The sequence below is a fragment of the Salmo salar genome, chromosome ssa25 (genome assembly GCF_905237065.1).
Source record: "Salmo salar chromosome ssa25, Ssal_v3.1, whole genome shotgun sequence".
NCBI lineage: Eukaryota > Metazoa > Chordata > Actinopteri > Salmoniformes > Salmonidae > Salmo > Salmo salar.
The window spans coordinates 15,970,621-15,990,800 of NC_059466.1; the positions used below are offsets into that span (position 1 = coordinate 15,970,621).

The window sequence follows — 20,180 nt, forward strand, 5'->3', positions numbered from 1 at the left end:
ACCATGGAGCCGTCCCTGTCAATCTGTTCACATTACAGTTAACCCAATGGCTGTCACATTCAGCAGGAGGAAAGAGCCATCAGTGTCCGTTAGACACAGTTAGGAAGCATCCCAAATGGCACCCTAATCTATAAAGTGCACTACTTCTGACCAGGGACCATAAGGCTTAGTTAAAAAGTAGTGCACTATATAGGGAATAGGATGCAATTGTATGCATCCTTAGAGAGCACACAAGACATAGACAAAGGTCAAGACAGACAAGCTGGTACTGGGTAGAACAGAAGATGCAGCCAGCCAGCAGCCTGAAGATGATGGATTTGTAGGAGACACAGAGCCCACTGTCTCTCCTCTCCTGCACAGGGTTTAACCCATGGAGCGCATCGCAGAGTGTGAGATTCAAACCTCCTCCCCTTATATTTCACACACTGGTGCTTCAAGTAAAATATAGTACAGAAATAGGTGCACTTCTGCAGCTGAAATGCAGTAGGTCAGTTAAAGGAGGAAATTGATTCATTTATCAAAAAAACAATTATGATGCACGTTTTAAGTACATAAAAGCTGCCTTGTGGCTTTGGGGACCTCAAATGGAAGGATGAGAGGTCCATTAAAAACGAACATAGCAACAGAATGGGGTTTGGCCTACTTTCCTACAGATCATGTGCTGTTTCCTGAGTAGGAAAAATGGTATCACATTATGCTTCAATGGAAGTTTGGTGTTAAAGGAAACCTTGAAAAGTTCTAAATATAATTCACAGGATATGGGAAGACAGTTGAGTGGATTTAGGAGCTGAAATCCTGTCTCTGGACACTACTTTGATTTAAAGAAGCACCTGGCTGCTGAGGGAGGGCAGGACTGCTGTTGTATTTATACTGTATGTTAGAGATAGGATCAGAGCTACAGTCTGGCAGGCACGGTCATAAGTAATAACGACACACACACACCTTCAGTACTCGAGGTGTTGGCCATGGGACCCGGGACTCCCTCCGGCTGCATGCAGCTTGTTCAGCCTCGTTCTGCCCAACGGGCTCGGCAGCACCACTTTTGCAGATGTACCCACAGTTCCTCTGTAAGACCGTACGCAGTCCGTCAAACACAACCACACTGGTGGTGCACCCCATCACTCCAGGTCCAAAGCAGGCATCCCTCACTAGAGCCGGACGATGACCCAGTTTCCCAGATCCAAACCTACTACAGCCTGGTCCATCCTGAAACGCAGCTCCACAATTTCCTATGACTGCACCCCCAGGGTGAGGCTGCTGTCTGGGCTCCGAGAAACAGAGAGATAGCCTGGGAGCCTGGAGAGAGAGTTTATCCAGCCAGGGAAAGGAGCCTCGGTCAGAGCCACAGCAGAGCAGAGCTGTCCCAGCCCGTGTTTGCAGGAGTGCCTCAGTCAGCATGCAAGCGAGAGAGGGAGAGAGACGGGGGGGATGAGGGATGCTGTGAGTGCTTCTGCAGCTTCAGCCAATGCTGAGCCTCGACACAACGCCAGCTTCTATCGGCTGCTGCTGATGCTGTGCGTCGCTCTGCCTTTCACTCTCTCTTTTCCCCCTGCCTCTCCCTTCTTTGAAACCGCAACTCTTTCTTTTCCCTTACTCACTGTCAGACCACATTTGTACATGAAAATATTTGCTTTTATTGCATTCTCTGGGGAATGCATTCAGAAATAAGCAGCCGGCATAACCGCACCCAAATGCAATAGTTGTTCTTGTAGAGTAAGGGGAGGGAATGTGATGAAGATCAAAGGGGTTGACTAAGGAGTAAATGAATGTGTGTTAACTCTAGGACAGATTGTTTCCACAGTCAGGCAAAGCGCAATGTGGCTGATCGCTTATTTAGTTCAAGTGAGAAACAAGGGGCAACGAAGGGACAAACTCTCCATGAATCAAAAGAGAGTTAATAATTTACACTTCTCTAAAACATGGATAATGATGACATGGCAGCATATTACGGTTGGATTACTGAAAGCCTTAATAAAGACAGTGAGTAAAAACTTCCTCCACCTCAGCCAGACTGCTTGAAAAACTGTTTTCTAAACGGACATGATCCTCCGTAATCTTCTTGATCAAGGAAAAGCTCATCTAAAAAGAACTGGATTTGAGTCAAACCTACTCTGTGACTTAACATATTCCAATTAAAGTGTGTGCCCACACAAGCAGCAGCTGAGTCAGTCAGCCTGTGTTCAAAGACAAATCTGTTTTACTTTAGAAACCTGGAGAAAAAAAAAGCTAAACATTTACTGGCCAGTGCTTTTGCTCAAAGCCATCTTTATTTACAAAGCACACCAAGGAAATGTAAGGATTTAAGCCTTTTATGCCGAGACGTCACGCGGAGAATACATTCTAAATAAAAGATTAGCCTCTGGCTGGATGAGAGCCTGTCCTCCCTGTTCTGCCAAGTGCACAACACATACTAGAAGTAGGACAGCAAAAGTTAAGCCAAGACCTTCAGGATGTCAAACTAGGATTCATCCAGATACAATCCATCAGCCACACAGTTTACCCAGGGCCTGGAACCTTACCCATAAAACCATGCTGTTTAATAATCAACCTGAACTGGCTCCATATTCATGAAGAAATCAATCAATATTCGCTTATGGGCTTTACAAAAAAAAAAAAATTAATATCTCCCACCTGCAAATCAGGCCTGATTTTATGGACTCTCTGCCTTCGAGCCATTGGACATGTTTGTACTGACAAGAGTCTGCAGCGCCATGCCTCATGTTCTGATTGGGGAAAGGAAAGACAGAGACAGACAGGGAAACCGGGCACTGTCCATCTTGTTTATTTATCCCTTTCCCGTCATTCTGAGGCGGCCCCTGTTTCCTGCAGCAGCTGTGGGTCGCATGCTCATAAAAGTACCCCAGTACACACACTTACCGGACAGTAGCTGGCAGAGAATCATCCACGTCACCTGGGCTTGTATTGTCACATGCACATATCAGCTACTGAAGTACATACAGTGAACGTCTTCCTAGACACAGGAGGGATTTCATGAACCAGAAAAATAACACTGATGAGAGTTCACCACTTAGAATGAGACTCATACTAAAACATTAACTTCATTTGATATGAATTTACAAGCTGAAAATACATGCAATGTAAAACGTCTAATGTAAATGCGGTCTATGGGGGCAAGGCAATTCCCGACAGCCATGCAGTGTTCAGTTGACCGGTCAAAGGCTCAAACTCAGTGTGACTGGGGGTGATTTGCTACCACCATTACAGTAAAAGTCATACTGTGGGGCAATAACATTGATCAGGACACACACACACACCTGCAGCATTAGAAGTGCTTCCAAAGGGCGCACCAGTGTAGTGTGCTGCTGAACTCCCTCAGCATGTGCGTGTGCTGTGTTAATATTTCAGCAGCACCTGACACACTGAACTACATTCGATTGGGGGGGGAATGAGGAGTGCAGCTGAGCCCGGGGTTGATGGAATTCAGATATATGAGTGAGAGAGCAGGAGGAGGGATGAAGACTTCAATTATACTCATTGATCTCTTAGAAATACATCCTCATTTCATCCTCATGGCTTTAACACACTCTCCCCATCCCCCATGGCCTGCAGTCTACAGCAGGATAGACTGTCAGATGGTGGAGAGAGGGCTTTTAAGCTTAACATATAGAACAGCAAGAAGTAATCTGCTGTGAAATTGCCAAGTCAAACCCTACATTAGAGACTGATAAGAGCAGCCCGCCGAGTGGACGGTGAGGAACGAAAGCTTCATGTGTCCTGCTTGAACTGTTGCTACTGTAAGAGCAGTGATCACATCCCTAAGTAAGGTAAAGGGCAAGAGGATCATGTACTATAGGATTATGACAAAGGAATATCAGTGTGACTTCACAGCGTTATCGCTGGCTTGTCGTTCATAGTTATGCAGCACAGCAACTAAAATAGCATGCCCCGAAGCGACACAATACATAGACAGTCCGCACACACCCGTCTTTGTCTAGTCAAGTAGGTTCTCTTTTGAAAACACTGTCAACGGTGAGACAGCTATTATTGAGTGAGAACCATTGCAAATAAAAAGGTTAACTGGCTAATAATTCATTACTAGAGGACATGGTTTGAAGTGCCACAACTGGTTGGGATAAATCTCACAGTGAGGACACAGATTCTTCATGTTGTGCACACTGAGATATGTCTAAAACAATGCTATGACACGCACTAAGTCCCATTATGAATCCATTGCAGGGTAGAAAGACTGCCACCTCTCATTGAAGCCATGGAAGTTCAAAGCCGACAGCGGTACTGCAGGCATTGTTTGCAGAAAAAAGGATCCCCATTATAGTGAATGGAAAAATGGCAATCTTCGTGTAAATAAAAAATGCTTAGAAGACACTCACGGTACCAATAACTGCTTCTAATACACCAGATGTATGTCCTTGAACCAATTAGAAAAAATTACAATTACATTAAGGATAGAAATTCCACAAATTAACAAGGCACACCTGTTAATTGAAATGCATTCCAGGTGACTACCGCATGAAGCTGGTTGAGAGAATGCCAAGAGTGTTCAAAGCTGCCATCAAGGCAAAGGGTGGCTACTTTGAAGAATATAAAATATATTTTGATTTGTTAAACACTTTTTTTGGTTACTACATGATTCCATGTGTTATTTCATAGTTTTGATGTCTTCACTATTATTCGATCATCCTTGAGATGTCACCACAACTTGATTAGAGTCCACCTGTGGCCAGTTCAATTGTTTGGACATAATTTAGAAAGAAACTATATGAAAAAGGTCTCACAGCTGACTGTGCATGTCAGAGAAGAAACTATACCATGAAGTCCACGGAACTGTCTGTAGATCTCTGAGATTGTGATGAAGCATATATCTGGGAAATGGTATAATTTTTTTTTTTTTAAGAGTGTTGAAAGTTTCCAAGAGCACAGTGGTCTCCACTCTCCATCATTGGGAAATTGAACAATTATGGAACTTCCCAGACTCTGCCTAGAGCTGGCTGTCCAACCAAACTGAACAACCGGGCAAGAAGGACCTTGGTCAGGGAGGTGACCAAGAACCCAATGACCACTCTGACAGAACTACAGAGTTCCTTGGCTGAGATGGGAGAACCTGCCAGAAGGCAGGGACTGGAAGACTAGTAAGGATAATCGGGAACAATAAGTGGATCCAAAGACAGGCAAATCCTTGATGAGAACCTGCTTCAGAGTGCAAACGACAGATTGGGGTGAAGATTTATGTTCCAATAGAACGGTGACCACAAGCATAAGCCAAAGCAATGCTGGAATGGCTTCAGAACAAGAATGTGAAAGTCCTTGAGTGGCCCAGCCAAAGCCCAGACTTCATAACATTGAGAATCTGTGGAAAGACTTGAAGATTGCTGTTCACCGCCACTAACTTAACAGAGCTTGAGAAAATCTGCAAGGAAAAATGGTAGAAAATCCCTAAATCCAGAGATGCAAAGCTGCTACAGACCCAAGATGACTCAAATGTGTAATCACCACCAAAGGTTACTCTACAAAGTATTGACTCAGTGGTGTGAATACTTACGTAAATGAGATATTTCTGTATTTAATTTTTCAATAAATTTGCATAAATCTAAAAACATGTTTTCACTTTGTCATTATGGGTAGAAGGGTGAGAATGATCTTTTTTTTTTTAAATCCATTTTGAATTCAGGCTGTAACAACAAAATGTGGAATAAGTCCAGGGGTATTAATATTTTCTGAAGGTACTGATACATCGTCAGACATTTCTCAATTTCAGAATTTATGCCATAGCCAACAACATTATTTATGGTTGTGTGAGGGTTGAGGTCGACCTCTAAAATACAATTTCTCAGACCATTTCTCAGAGTAGTCCATAAAACCTAACCAGCTATTAGAGAAGGGGTCTTTTGCAACACTGCTCATCCTACTCTCATCTTGGAGGCTTGTTATGGTTCTCTTAGCAATGCAGTGCAGAAATCCTCATGTCTATGCAGGAGGTACAGTCCATGAGTACTGCTGGGTGTCTGCAATCCCACTCCACCCGTCACCACCAACCAATCACACTATCAAGAGGTGGAAGCCTCCGAGAGGGTTACCACGTAGAACAAACAGCTAATGATAAACCTGTACTGATAGTGCTGCAGCAGCAGTGCGGGGGAGAAACCAGATTGTGTGTGTGTGTGTGTGTGTGTGTGTGTGTGTGTGTGTGTGTGTGTGTGTGTATGGAGTAGTGTACAGTACTGGGTTTGTTGTTCTTTTCTGTTGTGCTAATGATTAATAATTCAGGCCATGCTGGGTGGTGAAGACTGCTGAGTCACAGGGATCAGCTGTGTCTCTACTGCTCCACTCCACTCCTCCTCAGCAGGCTGCAGCACCGATAGAACCTCTCCTCTGGCCAACAAACAAACCACTGGGCCAGGATGTGGAGGGTAAACTCAGTGGCCCCACACACACAGTCCCTAACCACTCAATAACCTCAATAACATTGTGACCTACAAGCAGAACATCCACAATCACCAGCCTCAGCAGAAAATCTGTATTCTGTATGGACACTCTGTGGAATGAGACGATTCTGTACAGCAGTAGTTGAACTAGACCAAGAGCAGTACTACTCCCTATACAGCAGTGATAGCTGACACTCTGCTATGGTACTATGGGAAAATCGGAGTTGAAGCTTCTAAGCGCAAATGATTGGGGGATTTAAAAATCGGCTTAATGTATGCCATGTCAGAAGAAGAAGGCGGTTGTGTGTGTGTGGATGTTGGAGTGTAAACATCCTGTATTAGGGCATGGAAGCTGTTCCCGGCCCACGCTGTATCTGGACACAGCTGCCTGCTGCTGGCTTCTAGATAAGCACGGTCTGTCTGGGACTCAACTGCACTGATGTACACGGCTGGATTACTGCTGCTGGTACTACAGCCAAACTACAGCTCTTCTCACAAGTCTGTTTCGTTTGTCCTCCATACTGATTACATCCCCCTCCCACCCAATGTGTTTAGAAAGTTGGTGGCACGCATTTTCAGATTGACACCAACTGCTCAATCATACTTTTGTAGATGACTGGTGAATTCCCTGATTGGTGTTTACTGCTGTTTACACGTCAATATGAAGAGAGACAGTGACATCAGCTGGGAACACTGCTGGACTGTTCTTCCCATCAGTGTACGGAACATACCATGTGACCGGCGGCTGCAGGACACACGTCTCAGGGGCCAGCTCAGGGCTAACATGGTACACACAGTGTCTAAAGATCTATCTGAGCATTGGGCATAAAGGAAGAGGATCCACAATGATAGACATTTAATATCCTACCAATTGAGTTTAATTTCTACTCAGATATACAGTGCATTCGGAGAGTATTCAGATCCATTGACTTTTTCCACATTATGTTATGTTACAGCCTTATTCTAAAATGGATTGTCCCCCCCCCCCATCAATCAATCAATCAATCAATCAATCAATCTACCCACAATACCCCATAATGACAAAGCAAAAACAGGTTTGTAGAATTGTTATAAAAATTAAAAAAACAGAAATATATTTACATAAGTGTTCAGACCCTTTACTCAGTACTTTGCACCTTTGGCAGCGATTACAGCCTTGAGTCTTCTGGGGTATGACGCTACCAGCTTGGCACACTTGTATTTGGGGAGTTTCTCACACTCTTCTCTGCAGATTCTCTCAAGCTCTGTCAGGTTGGATGGGGAGTGTCGCTGGACAGCTATTTTCAGGTCTCTCCAGAGATGTTCGATCAGGTTCAAGTCCAGGCTCTGGCTGGGCCACTCAAGGACATTCAGAGACTTGTCCAGAAGCCACTCCTGCATTGTCTTGGCTGTGTGCTTAGGGTCGTTGTCCTGTTGGAACATGAACCTTGGCCCCAGTCTGAGGTCCTGAGCAGGTTTTCATCAAGGATCTCTCTGTACTTTGCTCCGTTCATCTTTCACTCGATCCTGACTAGTCTCCCAGTCCTTGCCGCTGAAAAACAGGTTTCCTCCAGACGGGACGCTTGGCATTCAGGCCAAATAGTTCAATCTTCATTTCATCAGACCAGAGAATCTTGTTTCTCATGGTCTGAGAGTCCTTTAGGCAAACTCCAAGCAGACACTCTTTTACTGCGGAGTGGGTCCTTCTGGCCACTCTACCATAAAGGCCTGATTGGTGGTGTGCTGCAGAGATGGTTCTCCTTCTGGAAGGTCACCCATCTCTACAGAAGAACTCTAGATCTCTGTCAGAGTGACCATTGGGTTCTTGGTCACCTGTCTGACCAAGGCCCTTCTCCCCCGATTGCTCAGTTTGGCCAGGCGGACAGCTTTAGGAAGAGTCTAGGTGGTTCCAAACTTCTTAAATGGAAGAATGATGGAGGCCACTGTGTTCTTAGGGACTTTCAATGCTGCAGAAATGTTTTGGTGCCCTTCCCCATATCTGTGCCTCGACACAATCCTGTCTCGGAGCTCTACGGACAATTCCTTCGACCTCATGGCTTAGTTTTTGCTCTGACATGCATTGTCAACTGTGGGACCTTATATAGACAGGTGTGCGCCTTTCCAAATCATGCCCAATCAATTGAATTTCACAGGTGGACTCCAATCAAGTTGTAAAAACATCAAGGATGATCAATTTCACGTCTTATAGCAAACTCTTTGAATACTTACGTAACATTTGTTTTTTAAAATACAAATCAGCAACAATTTCTACAAAACTGTTTTCACTTTGTCATTTTGAGGTATTGTGTGTAGATTGAAGAGGGTTATTATTTATTTCAATCAATTTTAGAATAAGGCTGCAACGTACAAAATGTGGAAAAAGTCAAGGGGTCTGAATACTTTCCAAATGCACTGTACATGGTTACCATGACGACACTGCGGCTAGACCGTGTAGTAATAGCAGTTATATGTAACCAAGACTGCCCTGGAGTCACACAGTACGGATTCATATTGCCATGCTGACTTGCTCAATTAAGAATGCCCCATCTGAACCCCTTAGAGACTTGAGGTCAGGAATCCCTGTGCATAGTGGTTGTTACCAGACCCCTTTTCCTCTTCCACTTGGGGACATGGACACTGTGCTCCACATCTGGTGACTGTGGACAGTGTCACTGCCCTGCAATAGCCCCTAACGGTGTCGCCCTCCTCCTGAGGTATTATGTCATATAAGTGTGATGTCAAGCTGTGAGAGCAGACTGGGTGGGGTCTAATTAAAAACATCAAAGGCTGAAGATGTGGACACAGAAGGGTCAGCTAGAGTCCCCCTGCCCCATAGTGGGGAGATGGAACGTCCCACTGTGTACACTACATTACACAGTCCCATAAAGTCTCTGGATTAGAGGAGTGGAGGGGACGGGGAGTCATGAGGAGTTGGCATCTCATCTGAGGAGTGTCCAAGTCAGGGGTCAGGTCCACAGCTGGCAGTGTTTCTATGCCCTGGGTCGGCTAGGAGCTCTGCGGGGGGTGTGTGTGTGTGTGTGTGTGTGTGTGTGTGTGTGTGTGTGTGTGTGTGTGTGTGTGTGTGTGTGTTTAACGGGGCGATATATAGAATAGTGGACAATAGTGACATCACCATGGCGTCCAACAGAGCAGGTAAGATAACAGCACTGCTCCCAGCTGGGTCTCTCTGGGGAGGTGGAGAGGGAAGCGGCTGTTTCCTTCTGATGTGTAAACCTTATCACAACAACGCTACTCTCTTTGCCTACTTTCCTTCAGGCTGACTTAAACCTCCTGAACGTTTGTCACTTGACCGTTAACCTCCTGGAGAGTTCACTCGCACTAATGGGAAGTAGAGTGAAGGTTCATTCTTCCAACGTGCCTTTTCCTGGTGAAAGGGTGTCTAAAGTGAGACAAAGTTCAGAGCCATGATACAGAGTTACAAGAGACAGGGGGGTGGGCCGAAGGGAGGGATAACAGTTGTGCATACGTACTGGCGGAATGGAGAGGGAACGGGGCTGGAATTCCATGGTAACGGAATTAAGCTTTAAAATGTGTGCCAAATAAAAAACATCGATTTCAAAAGTTTAACAAACCATACGACTCTATGCACAAGGATTACTTTGAACAAGTCAGAGACAATTTCACAGAAACACGTTCACTAGAAAAATGGTGCAGATGCAAATCTCTCTCGGTTTTTTATGCCACCACGTTTTCCAAAAACTCTTAAATATCTACTCCGAATTAAGATTCAAAGATGTCTGCAGAAAGAATGGGATGTCAGCTACGAACAACAAAATTATAATGGGTTATTGAACTAACATTCGGTAACGGAATTACATCATGGGTCCCTGATCTGTATTACACAGAAATTAATAATGATGAATATGAATATCATTCTCTTCATGGTGATGTATCCTGAATAGATACACAAAGGTAGAAATATGCAATATCCTTCTTTTGCCTGTTTGGGTATTATTCTACCCACTGGCTATTGTTGTAATGCCCTCCGCCCCCAAACATGAAAACATTTGGTTGGTCCGAACCAGACCAAATCTGAAACAATCATAGACGACAGTGTTTGGTTGGGCATCACAGTACAGTTTACTATAGTCTAGTGTGTTCTACTGTACTGTACTATATTGTATAGTACTGTACTCTACTGAAAAATTAAGGATTCTAGCTTTAATACATCAAATATTTTTCATTGCTCCTACATTTCTTTTTGTGCGCCTACATTTTCCAACTTAGGCACATACGTGCTCCGTGTAAAAAAGGTCAGTGTAGAGCCCTGTTTAAGTGTTTATATTAGTTTGCAGGAATCGTTACTTCAATATTATTGTGTTTTGATGTACATGGAGTGCACAAAAACATGAGGAACACATTCCTGATATGGGAGCTGCACCCCCCCCTCAGAACATCCTCAATTCATCGGGACATGGACTCTAAGGTGTCGAAAACGTTCTACAGAGATGCTGGCCCATGTTGATTCCAATAATTCCCACAGCTGGCTGGATGTCCTTTAGGTGGTGGACCATTCTTTATACACATAGGAAACTGTCGAGCGTGAAAAACCGACACAAACCGGTGCGCCTGACACCTACTACCATACCCCATTTCAAGGCACTTCAATCTTTTGTCTAGCCCATTCAACCTCTGAATGGCACACATACACAATCCATGTCTCAATTGTCTCAAGGTTTATAAATCCTTCTTTAACCGGTCTCCTCCCCTTCATCTACACTGATTGAAGTGGATTTAACAAGTGAAATCAATAAGGATCATAGCTTTCACCTGGTCAGTCTCTCATGGAAAGAGCAGGTGTTCATAATGTTTTATACACTCAGTGTATTTCTTATACCTTTTAAAATACCTTTTCTGGTAGATGTTGTCGAAGACTCCTTTTCCATCTGTTTGACCAGAAATCAAAGCCTTTGAATATTCCACATTTTGATGAGGAAAAATGTTTGAAAAATGTATTTAAGCCTTAACAGACAAAAAAAAAAATACTCTTAGCTTTCATTTGATATGCTCATATGAACTTCACATGTTGGTGCTCATGGGTCATTTTAGATGGAAATGCCCACAAGCCAAATGCTAGACATTTCAGATGCCAATGCATGAGTTCACATTACAGGCCACAAAATACCTCCCTACCACTACTACTACGGACCGCACATGATTGAGTGCACAACAGGCTGCAAATACTCGGAGTCTAGGAGTCTGGTTTACACACTATATAAGCTCTACTCAAGCTTTCCTCTCTACTGACCCAGGATTATAGGCCCTGCCTGAAAGCATACCCCCATTGGCCTACACAAACTAAACTCAAGTCTCTCCTTTGACCTGCAACTGAGGTTAGCCTGTCCCTCTCCAAAATGTCATAGCAGCACAAATAAAAAAAGGGGCCACATCCTCTTCCTCTCCACTCAGTATTTTGGGACGGTTTATTTATCCCTGGAGAAGAAACCGACCCATTTTCCTGAGGGGCTTGGGCCCTGCTTCCTTTACTTTGTAGTGCTGCCACTGGGTGAGGCATAACGAACTTGGCCCGTTGTAGAAAAACATACACATAAACACAAATGTGGACGACCAGACCTGCGCATAACGACCTGCGCATAAACCCCCCCCCACAAGCCTATTGATTGTCAAGTGTACAGAATACAGGAACACACATAGGCTACATCTCTGTCTTCTGAAGTATCCACTTTGCATCCCAATGACTTACTTAATTCAGTCCTAAACCCCCCTGGGACACAGATAAAGATTGCTGGGGAGTCTCTACAGTAGATATGCCACATCATCCGGTTATGCCCTCTCCTCTCTGCAGTATCCCACTGCAGCACCAGCGTTGGCAGTCTGAAGCAGTGCCAACCCCCATGGGCCTGCTGTCAAAGCCTTGTCACCCGGAGACAGCTTGAGTTGGCACAGAAAAAAAAAAAATAACATTTTCAAAATTTGTCAAGTAGTGCTGTGTAGTGAAGATGCGCTCCCAGGATTAGGAATGAGGATCAAGCTGTCATATGGGTTGATATTGGTAGAACTAACACTTAGAATAGCAATGGAGCCAATGTCATCTATCTGCATTGCCTTAAGGCAGTAGCCTAGTAAAACTATACTTCTGATTACTATCTCATGTATTTGATTTCAACAACTCCATGGTATTTTCCAATATTCCACTGCTCATCTTATTCTGTTCTGTTAAGTCAACACACCGTAAAATCTAACACAATCTTACATTTCTACCCTTATGTTTTTTTGTGAACATTTTCCCTTAAAAGATGAGCCATTGAAGTTCAACTGCTCCTCCTTCCATCACAAGCAGAAACGTTATGCCGGCACAGAACGATATCACTACCAATGCAGATACTGCCACCTAAAGGCAACTGATCCTACTTCACCTCACACAACCATCCACTTGTCAAGAAAAATGTTCATTAATACGATATTTTCATAACGCAAAAATACATTTGCATAGGTTTGTGTTCAAACTCGTATTGCAAGCCATCTGGTTCCAATTAGACCTGAAAACACACAAACACACTACGCAATCAGTCCTGAGTCACCATACTCTACTATGCCAAAGTTATTATGTAATTGCTAAGGTCCTCTCCAGATAGTGAGTCATGATTGAGTATTGTGTTTTGGTTATGAAAAGTGCTTTTAAAAGCCCATATTTATTTTTGCCTGTAACCATAAAGCTGTAGTCATGCTCTTTGATGTGCAATGTTCTTATTACTTTTATAGTCTTGTCACTGAGCTTCTAACATTGTTCAGTCATCCCTACTTACAGGACTAGCCTGTGTTCGAGTAAGAGTGAGTGGTGTCGTCGCTGTCACTCATGTCCCCACCAATGACGGTGCAAGACAAACTCACAGCCTGACTCGCCGGGCAACACTTGGCCGTCTTCACCAGTCACAGAGCGTCAATCAACACACTGCAGTCATTGTTTATAGCTTACGACTAGGCCCTGGACAGTGAGAAAACAATCAGTACTCACACTGGAAGACTTTCTGACCGCAGGCAGAGGAGTACAGTGCAGTGAAGGCAGACCCAGTTACTGGAATTCCTGCTTATATTACTTACTCAGCCTAGAACCACATCTAAGTCTACAAAACATGACCATTACAGCAGACGGCCTGAGGGAACCAAATACCTACTGATAACATTGTGATACCCACAATGTCTAAGCAAAGCTAAACATGGCTACTCATTCAATTATTTTTGTGACACAAACATGGCTTCACAGAGTAGCTGTGACTGTAAAACCTGCTTCCCATTTGACAAGAGGCTACAGAATCCACAAATCAATCATTGACCTATAAGGGTTAAACAAACAGACTTGCCAAACAGAGGGGTTGAGGGAAAAGCATGTGCTTTATGTGGGAAAGACATGGCTTTTCCTCAAACCAGACGCAGTATTTTGTCCACATGTACAGCGTACAGGGCTTAGGTGTGAGGTCTTTTCAAGACAGCGATGAGGGTCTTATAATGGACGGGACCCAACACGCAGTCACCCAGCTCGAGGAGGAGAGATCAGCAACAAGCCCACTTGCCTGCCCCAGGGGTCACCTCTGTGAGAAAGGATATGACTGACTACATACTGTACATGACTCCTCATTGACCGTTACTGGCTACATTCCCATGCAGAGCTGTGGTCCAGTTTTAACACTCCGGGCTTGGCGGCTCCATGGACATATACGACTCCCCACCATAGACTGGGGCTCAATCTCTGTGCTCCCAACACCTCCTCACCTACAGTGCATTCGGAAAGTATTCAGACCCCTTGACTTTTTCCACATTACAAAATGTATTAAATCGTCGTCGTCCCCCCCCCCCTCAATGTACACACAATACCCCCTAATGACAAAGCAAAAACGGTTAACTTTTTTGCAGGCTATAAAAAAAATTAAAAAGATCTGAAATTGACATAAGTATTCAGACCCTTTGCTCAGTACTTCGTTGAAACACCTTTTGCAGCGATTACAGCCTCGAGTGTTCTTGTGTATGACACTACAAGCTTGGCATTCCTGTATTTGGGGAGATTCTCCCATTCCTCTCTACAGATCCTCTCAAGCTCTGTCAGGTTGGATGGTGAGTGTCGCTGCACAGCTATTTTCAGGACTCTCCAGAGATGTTCAATTGGGTTCTGGCTGGGCCACTCAAGGACATTCAGAGACTTGTTCCAAAGCCACTCCTGCGTTGTCTTGGCTGTGTGCGAAGGGTTGTTGTCCTGTTGAAAGGTGAACCTTCGCCCCAGTCTGAGGTCCTGAGCAGGGTTTCATCAAGGATCTCTGCACTTTGCTCTGTTTATCTTTCCCTCGATCCTGCCTAGTCTCCCAGTCCCCGCCTCTGAAAAACATCCCCACAGCATGATGCTAACACCACCATGCTTCACAGTAGGCATGGTGCCAGGTTTCCTCCAGATGTGACGCTTGGCATTCAGGACAAAGAGTTCAATCTTGGTTTCATCAGACCAGAGAATCTTGTTTCTCATAGTCAGAGTATTTAGGTGCCTTTTAGCAAACTACAAGTGGGCTGTCACGCGCCTTTTACTGAGGGGTGGCTTCCGTCTGGCCACTCTTACATAATGGCCTGATTGGTGGAGTGCTGCAGAGATGGTTGTCCTTCTGCAAGGTTCTCCCATCTCCACAGAGGAACTCTGGAGGTCTGTCAGAGTGACCATCAAGTTCTTGGTCACCTCCCTGACCAAGGCCCTTCTCCCCCGATTGCTCAGTTTGGCCAGGCGGCCAGTTCTAGAACGAGTCTTGGTGGTTCCAAACTTCTTCCATTTAAGAATGATGAGGCCACTGTGTTCTTGGGGACCTTCAATGCTGCAGACATGTTTTGGTACCCTTCCCCAGATCTGTGCCTCGACACAACCCTGTCTTGGAGCTCTACGGACACTTCCTTCGACCTCATGGCTAGGTTTTTGCTCTGACATGCACTGTCAACTGTGGGACCTTATATAGACAGGTGTGTGTCGTTCCAAATCATGTCCAATCAATTGAATTTACCACAGGTGGACTCCAATCAGCTCAATTTTGAGTCTCATAGCAAAAGGGTCTGAATACTTTTTTTTAATTAGGTAAGTCAGGTAAGAACAAACTCTTATTTACAATGACGGCCTACCGGGGAACAATGAAGGCCTACCGGGTTAACTGCCTTGTTCAGGGGCAGAACGACAGATTTTTACCTTGTCAGCTCGGGGATTCGATCCAGCAACCTTCGGTTACTGGCCCAATGCTCTAACCACTAGGCTACCTGCCACCCCAAATAAGGTATTTATGTTTTTGCTTTGTCATTATGGGATATTGTGTGTAGATTGAGGAAAATAATATATTAAATACATTTTAGAATAAGGCTGTTATGTAACAAATTCCTACTTTCTAATAATTATGTCTGTCAATAAAAGCATTAAAATACATTGATAGTCTCAGAATGGTCTTATCTAGTGCCCTACAGTAGGTTAATGGGTTGCTTATGAGATCAACAATTGAATGGACATTGGACAAGCCTTATAGTACAAACTGTACAGTATTATTGACTTGGTGTGGAAGGAGCAGCCAGTTGTAATGCACTAATGCATCAAAGTGAATAGAATTGTACAACAACTTGCTGTTATTTATGCAAGCATATGCCTGTGTGCAGACAAAGGCATCAGAATATATCGAAACATATTGTAAACATCAGATAAAATGACAGACTCAAAAAGTATCTAAGGAGTCTATAATTCAAAACATGTTTATCAGTCATTTATTACAGAGTTAACCATTAATAACAATGGGATTCATTTGAAAATTAACCATGCAAAAATCAGTGGTTAAACCTTTTTCCTTTTGTGTGAGGAAACCAGTCTTCCAGTTGAGGCAGCTAAGAGAGGAGACGCTTACTGAGAAAAGCATGGGAAATCCCCACATAAGTGTAGTCATTAAGAGATTAACTTGCTGTCTCAACAGATGGTACAGTATGTAACAAGATTCCCTTAAAAATAGTTACTCCGAGTAGATTAAAAATACAGATCACTTCCTTCAATTGGCATATGTCATTTGAGATGCTTAAGCTTAGCATTGCCACACACCAACATAGCGTACTGTACAGTGTGTAACATGAGATATGCGATGGGCGGAGGGAGAGAAAGAGGGAAGAATGTCAGGAAGCGATCGATCGTCACCCAGCTGGGGCATGCTGGGAGGAAGGTGCAGAGTGTCCGAGTCGCAGTGGGAGGGGACTCTAATCTTTAGAACCCCCAGTGACAACCAGCATGGGACAGAACTCATTGGGCTGGGAAAGAAATGCTCTTGAGACAGTGAGTGAGCGAGAACCTGATAGCTTGGGGACCAAAGCTGTTCCTCATTCATCAATAGACTATTTTTAAACCGATAGAGGGCTATAGGAAAACCCATCCTTTCACATGTGCTTATTGAACATAGTGGGGTCCGGAATTAGTGGATCCCTTGATAAAGATGAGCAAAAAAAGACTATGAAATAAATACAAATACTGAACGCAACAAAAAAATTGTAATATTATTTTATACTAATACAATTGCTCAGAGAAAGATATCTGTTTAAGTAGTAACAAAATACATCTAAAAAAGTGTCCGAATTATTATTGGTTCACTTGTTTTCAATACACCAGCACCCTCCCCTTGCGAGAATAACGACACTGAGCCTTTTTCTAAAATGTTTTATGGGATTGGAGAACACATTGGGAGGGATCTTAGGCCATTCCTCCATACACAATCTTTCCAAACCTGTGGTTTGAATTGAAGAGGGCAGTCCATAAGCACAAATGAAGGATCTGGTCATTTCGTTTGAGCATACAACGTAGCCCAGTATTTGTATTATACAGTCTTTGTTGCTTATCTTTATCAAGGGTGTCAATCATTTCAGACCCCACTGTATATTCAGTACGTGTTCCTTACCACATTACACCCTGTGTAATTAAAGCATGAAGATCCTAATATAAAAGGATCACAGATGATGGTTTGTGACAGATGTCTTATGATAGGGAGGTGAAGGAGCAGCAGGGAAGGAAGTGGTTAGGATCCTCAGCTTTTTCTCCTGTAATCAGTGGAAAAGCTATTGAGCCTTGCTTTAGCACCCTGTTTACAATCAGCGGGGGGGGGGGGGATGAACGAATGCCGTGCATCCTTCCACCTGCACTGCTGTCGCTGTACCACTGAGAAGCTTAAGCCTCTCTGATGGGCTGCGGACTGACACTGTAGGGTTGGCATACACACGAAGGTGACTGGACCCTGGACAGAAAACTGTGTGCATTCTGAGCTTTAGCAGAGGTAAAGAAATGCTGTCAGCATTCCAGTTAAATATAAATAAAAAATGATCTGGGTCAGCGTTTAGTTCTGTTGTAATGGATGGTGCTATCACTGCAGGCGGTGCCTTTACGACTGCCTCGCTGGCCTGTTGGAAACTGGCACAGACACTGGCTCGGTTTACAACGGCAGAAAGGTGGCACACAGCCCTCCTCCTGACATGGCAGTGTGAGCTGGCTGCAGCCCGGCAGGGCTGAGGGTGAAGGTGGGGGTGGTGCCCCCTTGGAGACTCCCACCCTTCCTGACAGAGGAAACACATGTTCTGGCATCCCTGTTTTAGAAAGTCTGGGACAGTCAATATTGAACTGCATAGTTTCGTCTCATGGCCTGTCTGTGACTTGTATAGGCCACATTCTGCACACTGTCTCACTAGTCAGACCCAGTGTACAGTGCCTTCGGAAAGTATTCAGACCCCTTAGACTTTTTCAACATTTTGTTACGTTACATTTAAAAAAAAAATTGTGATCCTCAGCAATCTACACACAACACCCCATAATGACAAAGCGACAACAGAAATACCTTATTTACATAAGTATTCAGACCCTTTGCTGTGAGACTCGAAATTGAGCTCAGGTGCATCCTGTTTCCAATGATCATCCTTGAGATGTTTCTACAACTTGGAGTACAGCTGTGGTAAATTCAATTGATTTGACATGATTTGGAAAGGCACACACACTTGTATATGTAAGATCTCACAGTTGACAGTGCATGTCAGAGCAAAAACCAAGCCATGAGGTCGAAGGAAGTGTCCGTAGAGCTCTGAGACAGGATTGTGTCGCGGCGCAGACCTGGGAATAGGTACCAAAACATTTCTGCAGCATTGAAGGTCCCCAAGAACACAGCGGCCTCCATCATTCTTAAATGGAAGAAGTTTGGAACCACCAAGACTCTTCCTAGAGCTGGCCAGCCGGGCCAAACTGAGCAATTGGGGGAGAAGGGCCTTGGTCAGGGAGGTTACAAAGAACCCGATGGTCACTCTGACAGAGATCTAGAGTTCCTCTGTGGAGATGGGAGAACCTTCCAGAAGGACAACCATCTCTTAAGCACTCCACCAATCAGGCCTTTATGGTAGTAGCCAGAGGGAAGCCACTCCTCAGTAAAACTCACATGACAGCCCGTTTGGAGTTTGCCAAAAGACACCAAAATACTCTCAGACTATGAGAAACAAGATTCTCTGGTCTGATGAAACCAAGATTGAACTCTTTAGCCTGAATGCCAAGCGTCACGTCTGGAGGAAACCTGGCAGCATCCCTACGGTGAAGCATGGTGGTGTTAGCATCATGCTGTGGGGATGTTTTTCAGAGGCAGTGACTGGGAGACTAGGCAGGATCAAGTGAAAGATTAACGGAGCAAAGTACAGAGTGATCCTTGATGAAATCCTGCTCCAGAGAGCTCAGGACTTCGGACTGGGGCAAAGGTTCACCTTTCAACAGGACAACGACCCTAAGCACACAGCCAAGACAACACAGGAGTGGCTTCGGAACAAGTCTCTGAATATCCTTGAGGGCCCAGCCAGAGGCCGGACTTGAATCCGATCGAACATCTCTGGAGAGACCTGAAAATAGCTGTGCAGCAACACTCCACATCCAACCTAACAGAGCTTGAGAGGATCTGCAGAGAAGAATGGGAGAAACTCCCCAAATATAGGTGTGCCAAACTTTCAGCATCATACCCAACAACACTCCAGGCTGTAATCGCTGCAAAAGGTGTTTCAATGAAGTACTGAGTAAAGGGTCTGAATACTTATGTAAATGTGATATTTCTATTTTTTTTTATTATAAATTTGCAGAAATGTCTAAAAACCTGTTTTTGCTTTGTCATTATGGGGTATTGTGAGGATTGATGAGGGGAAAAAGATAATGTAATCAATTTTAGAATAAGGCTGTAACGTAACAAAATGTGGAAAAAGTCAAGGGTTCTGAATACTTTCCGAAGGCACTGTATGATTAGCACACAATGCAGCACTCCAAGCTTTTTAGTGTACTTTCAGCTGATGCACTTACTACTGGGATCAGGATAGCTGCAACAGAGCTTTAAACTCTGTGGTTGCTATGGCAGCTGAGGTTGACAGTGGTCACACGACACTCTAAGCTAGTCACCAGGGGGAGAACAAGAAAGGGCTTCTCCAGGGTTGGTGGTTGGTTGGACCGTCATTAAATCATGGTCACCTGTCGTCTTGAACAGGGAGCCATCCAATAGCCCAAATAACACTTTAAATGATCAACTAATAGCTTAGTGGGGGGGTGGGGTGGTATGACACAGGTCACGCCCCTGTAACAGTGACTAGAAACACTAATAAGAGCTTTAGAGGTCAGAGCTACTGAGCTCTTTATACTCAGTCTTCCTGCAGGGCCACGCTGGTTAGAACAGACAGTGGTGGTGTGATGCGGCACGCTTCTGACACTCCCTTTTAGGGCTTTTAGGTTTTAGCCCCACATATGCTGGGATGTAAACAAAGCAGTGTCTAGGA

The 20,180-nt window shown here is 44.3% G+C and overlaps 1 protein-coding gene across 13 annotated transcripts in view; it reads right to left on the reverse strand.

Annotated features, from left to right (window-relative positions):
• LOC106586262 (dedicator of cytokinesis protein 9) overlaps positions 1-20,180 on the reverse strand; it is a 122,232-nt gene that overhangs the window by 77,465 nt on the left and 24,587 nt on the right. For 2 of the 13 annotated variants that reach the window (XM_045707750.1, XM_014173341.2), the window contains exon 1: positions 943-1,319. The exons of 3 other annotated variants lie outside the window; for them this stretch is intronic. In XM_045707750.1, the coding sequence (XP_045563706.1) occupies positions 943-1,119 (177 nt within the window). In that variant the 5' untranslated portion in view covers positions 1,120-1,319. Of the gene's footprint in view, positions 1-942; positions 1,338-20,180 lie in introns of those variants that run through there. 8 more of the 13 variants (XM_045707752.1, XM_014173342.2, XM_045707755.1 and 5 more) reach the window with 7 other exon arrangements.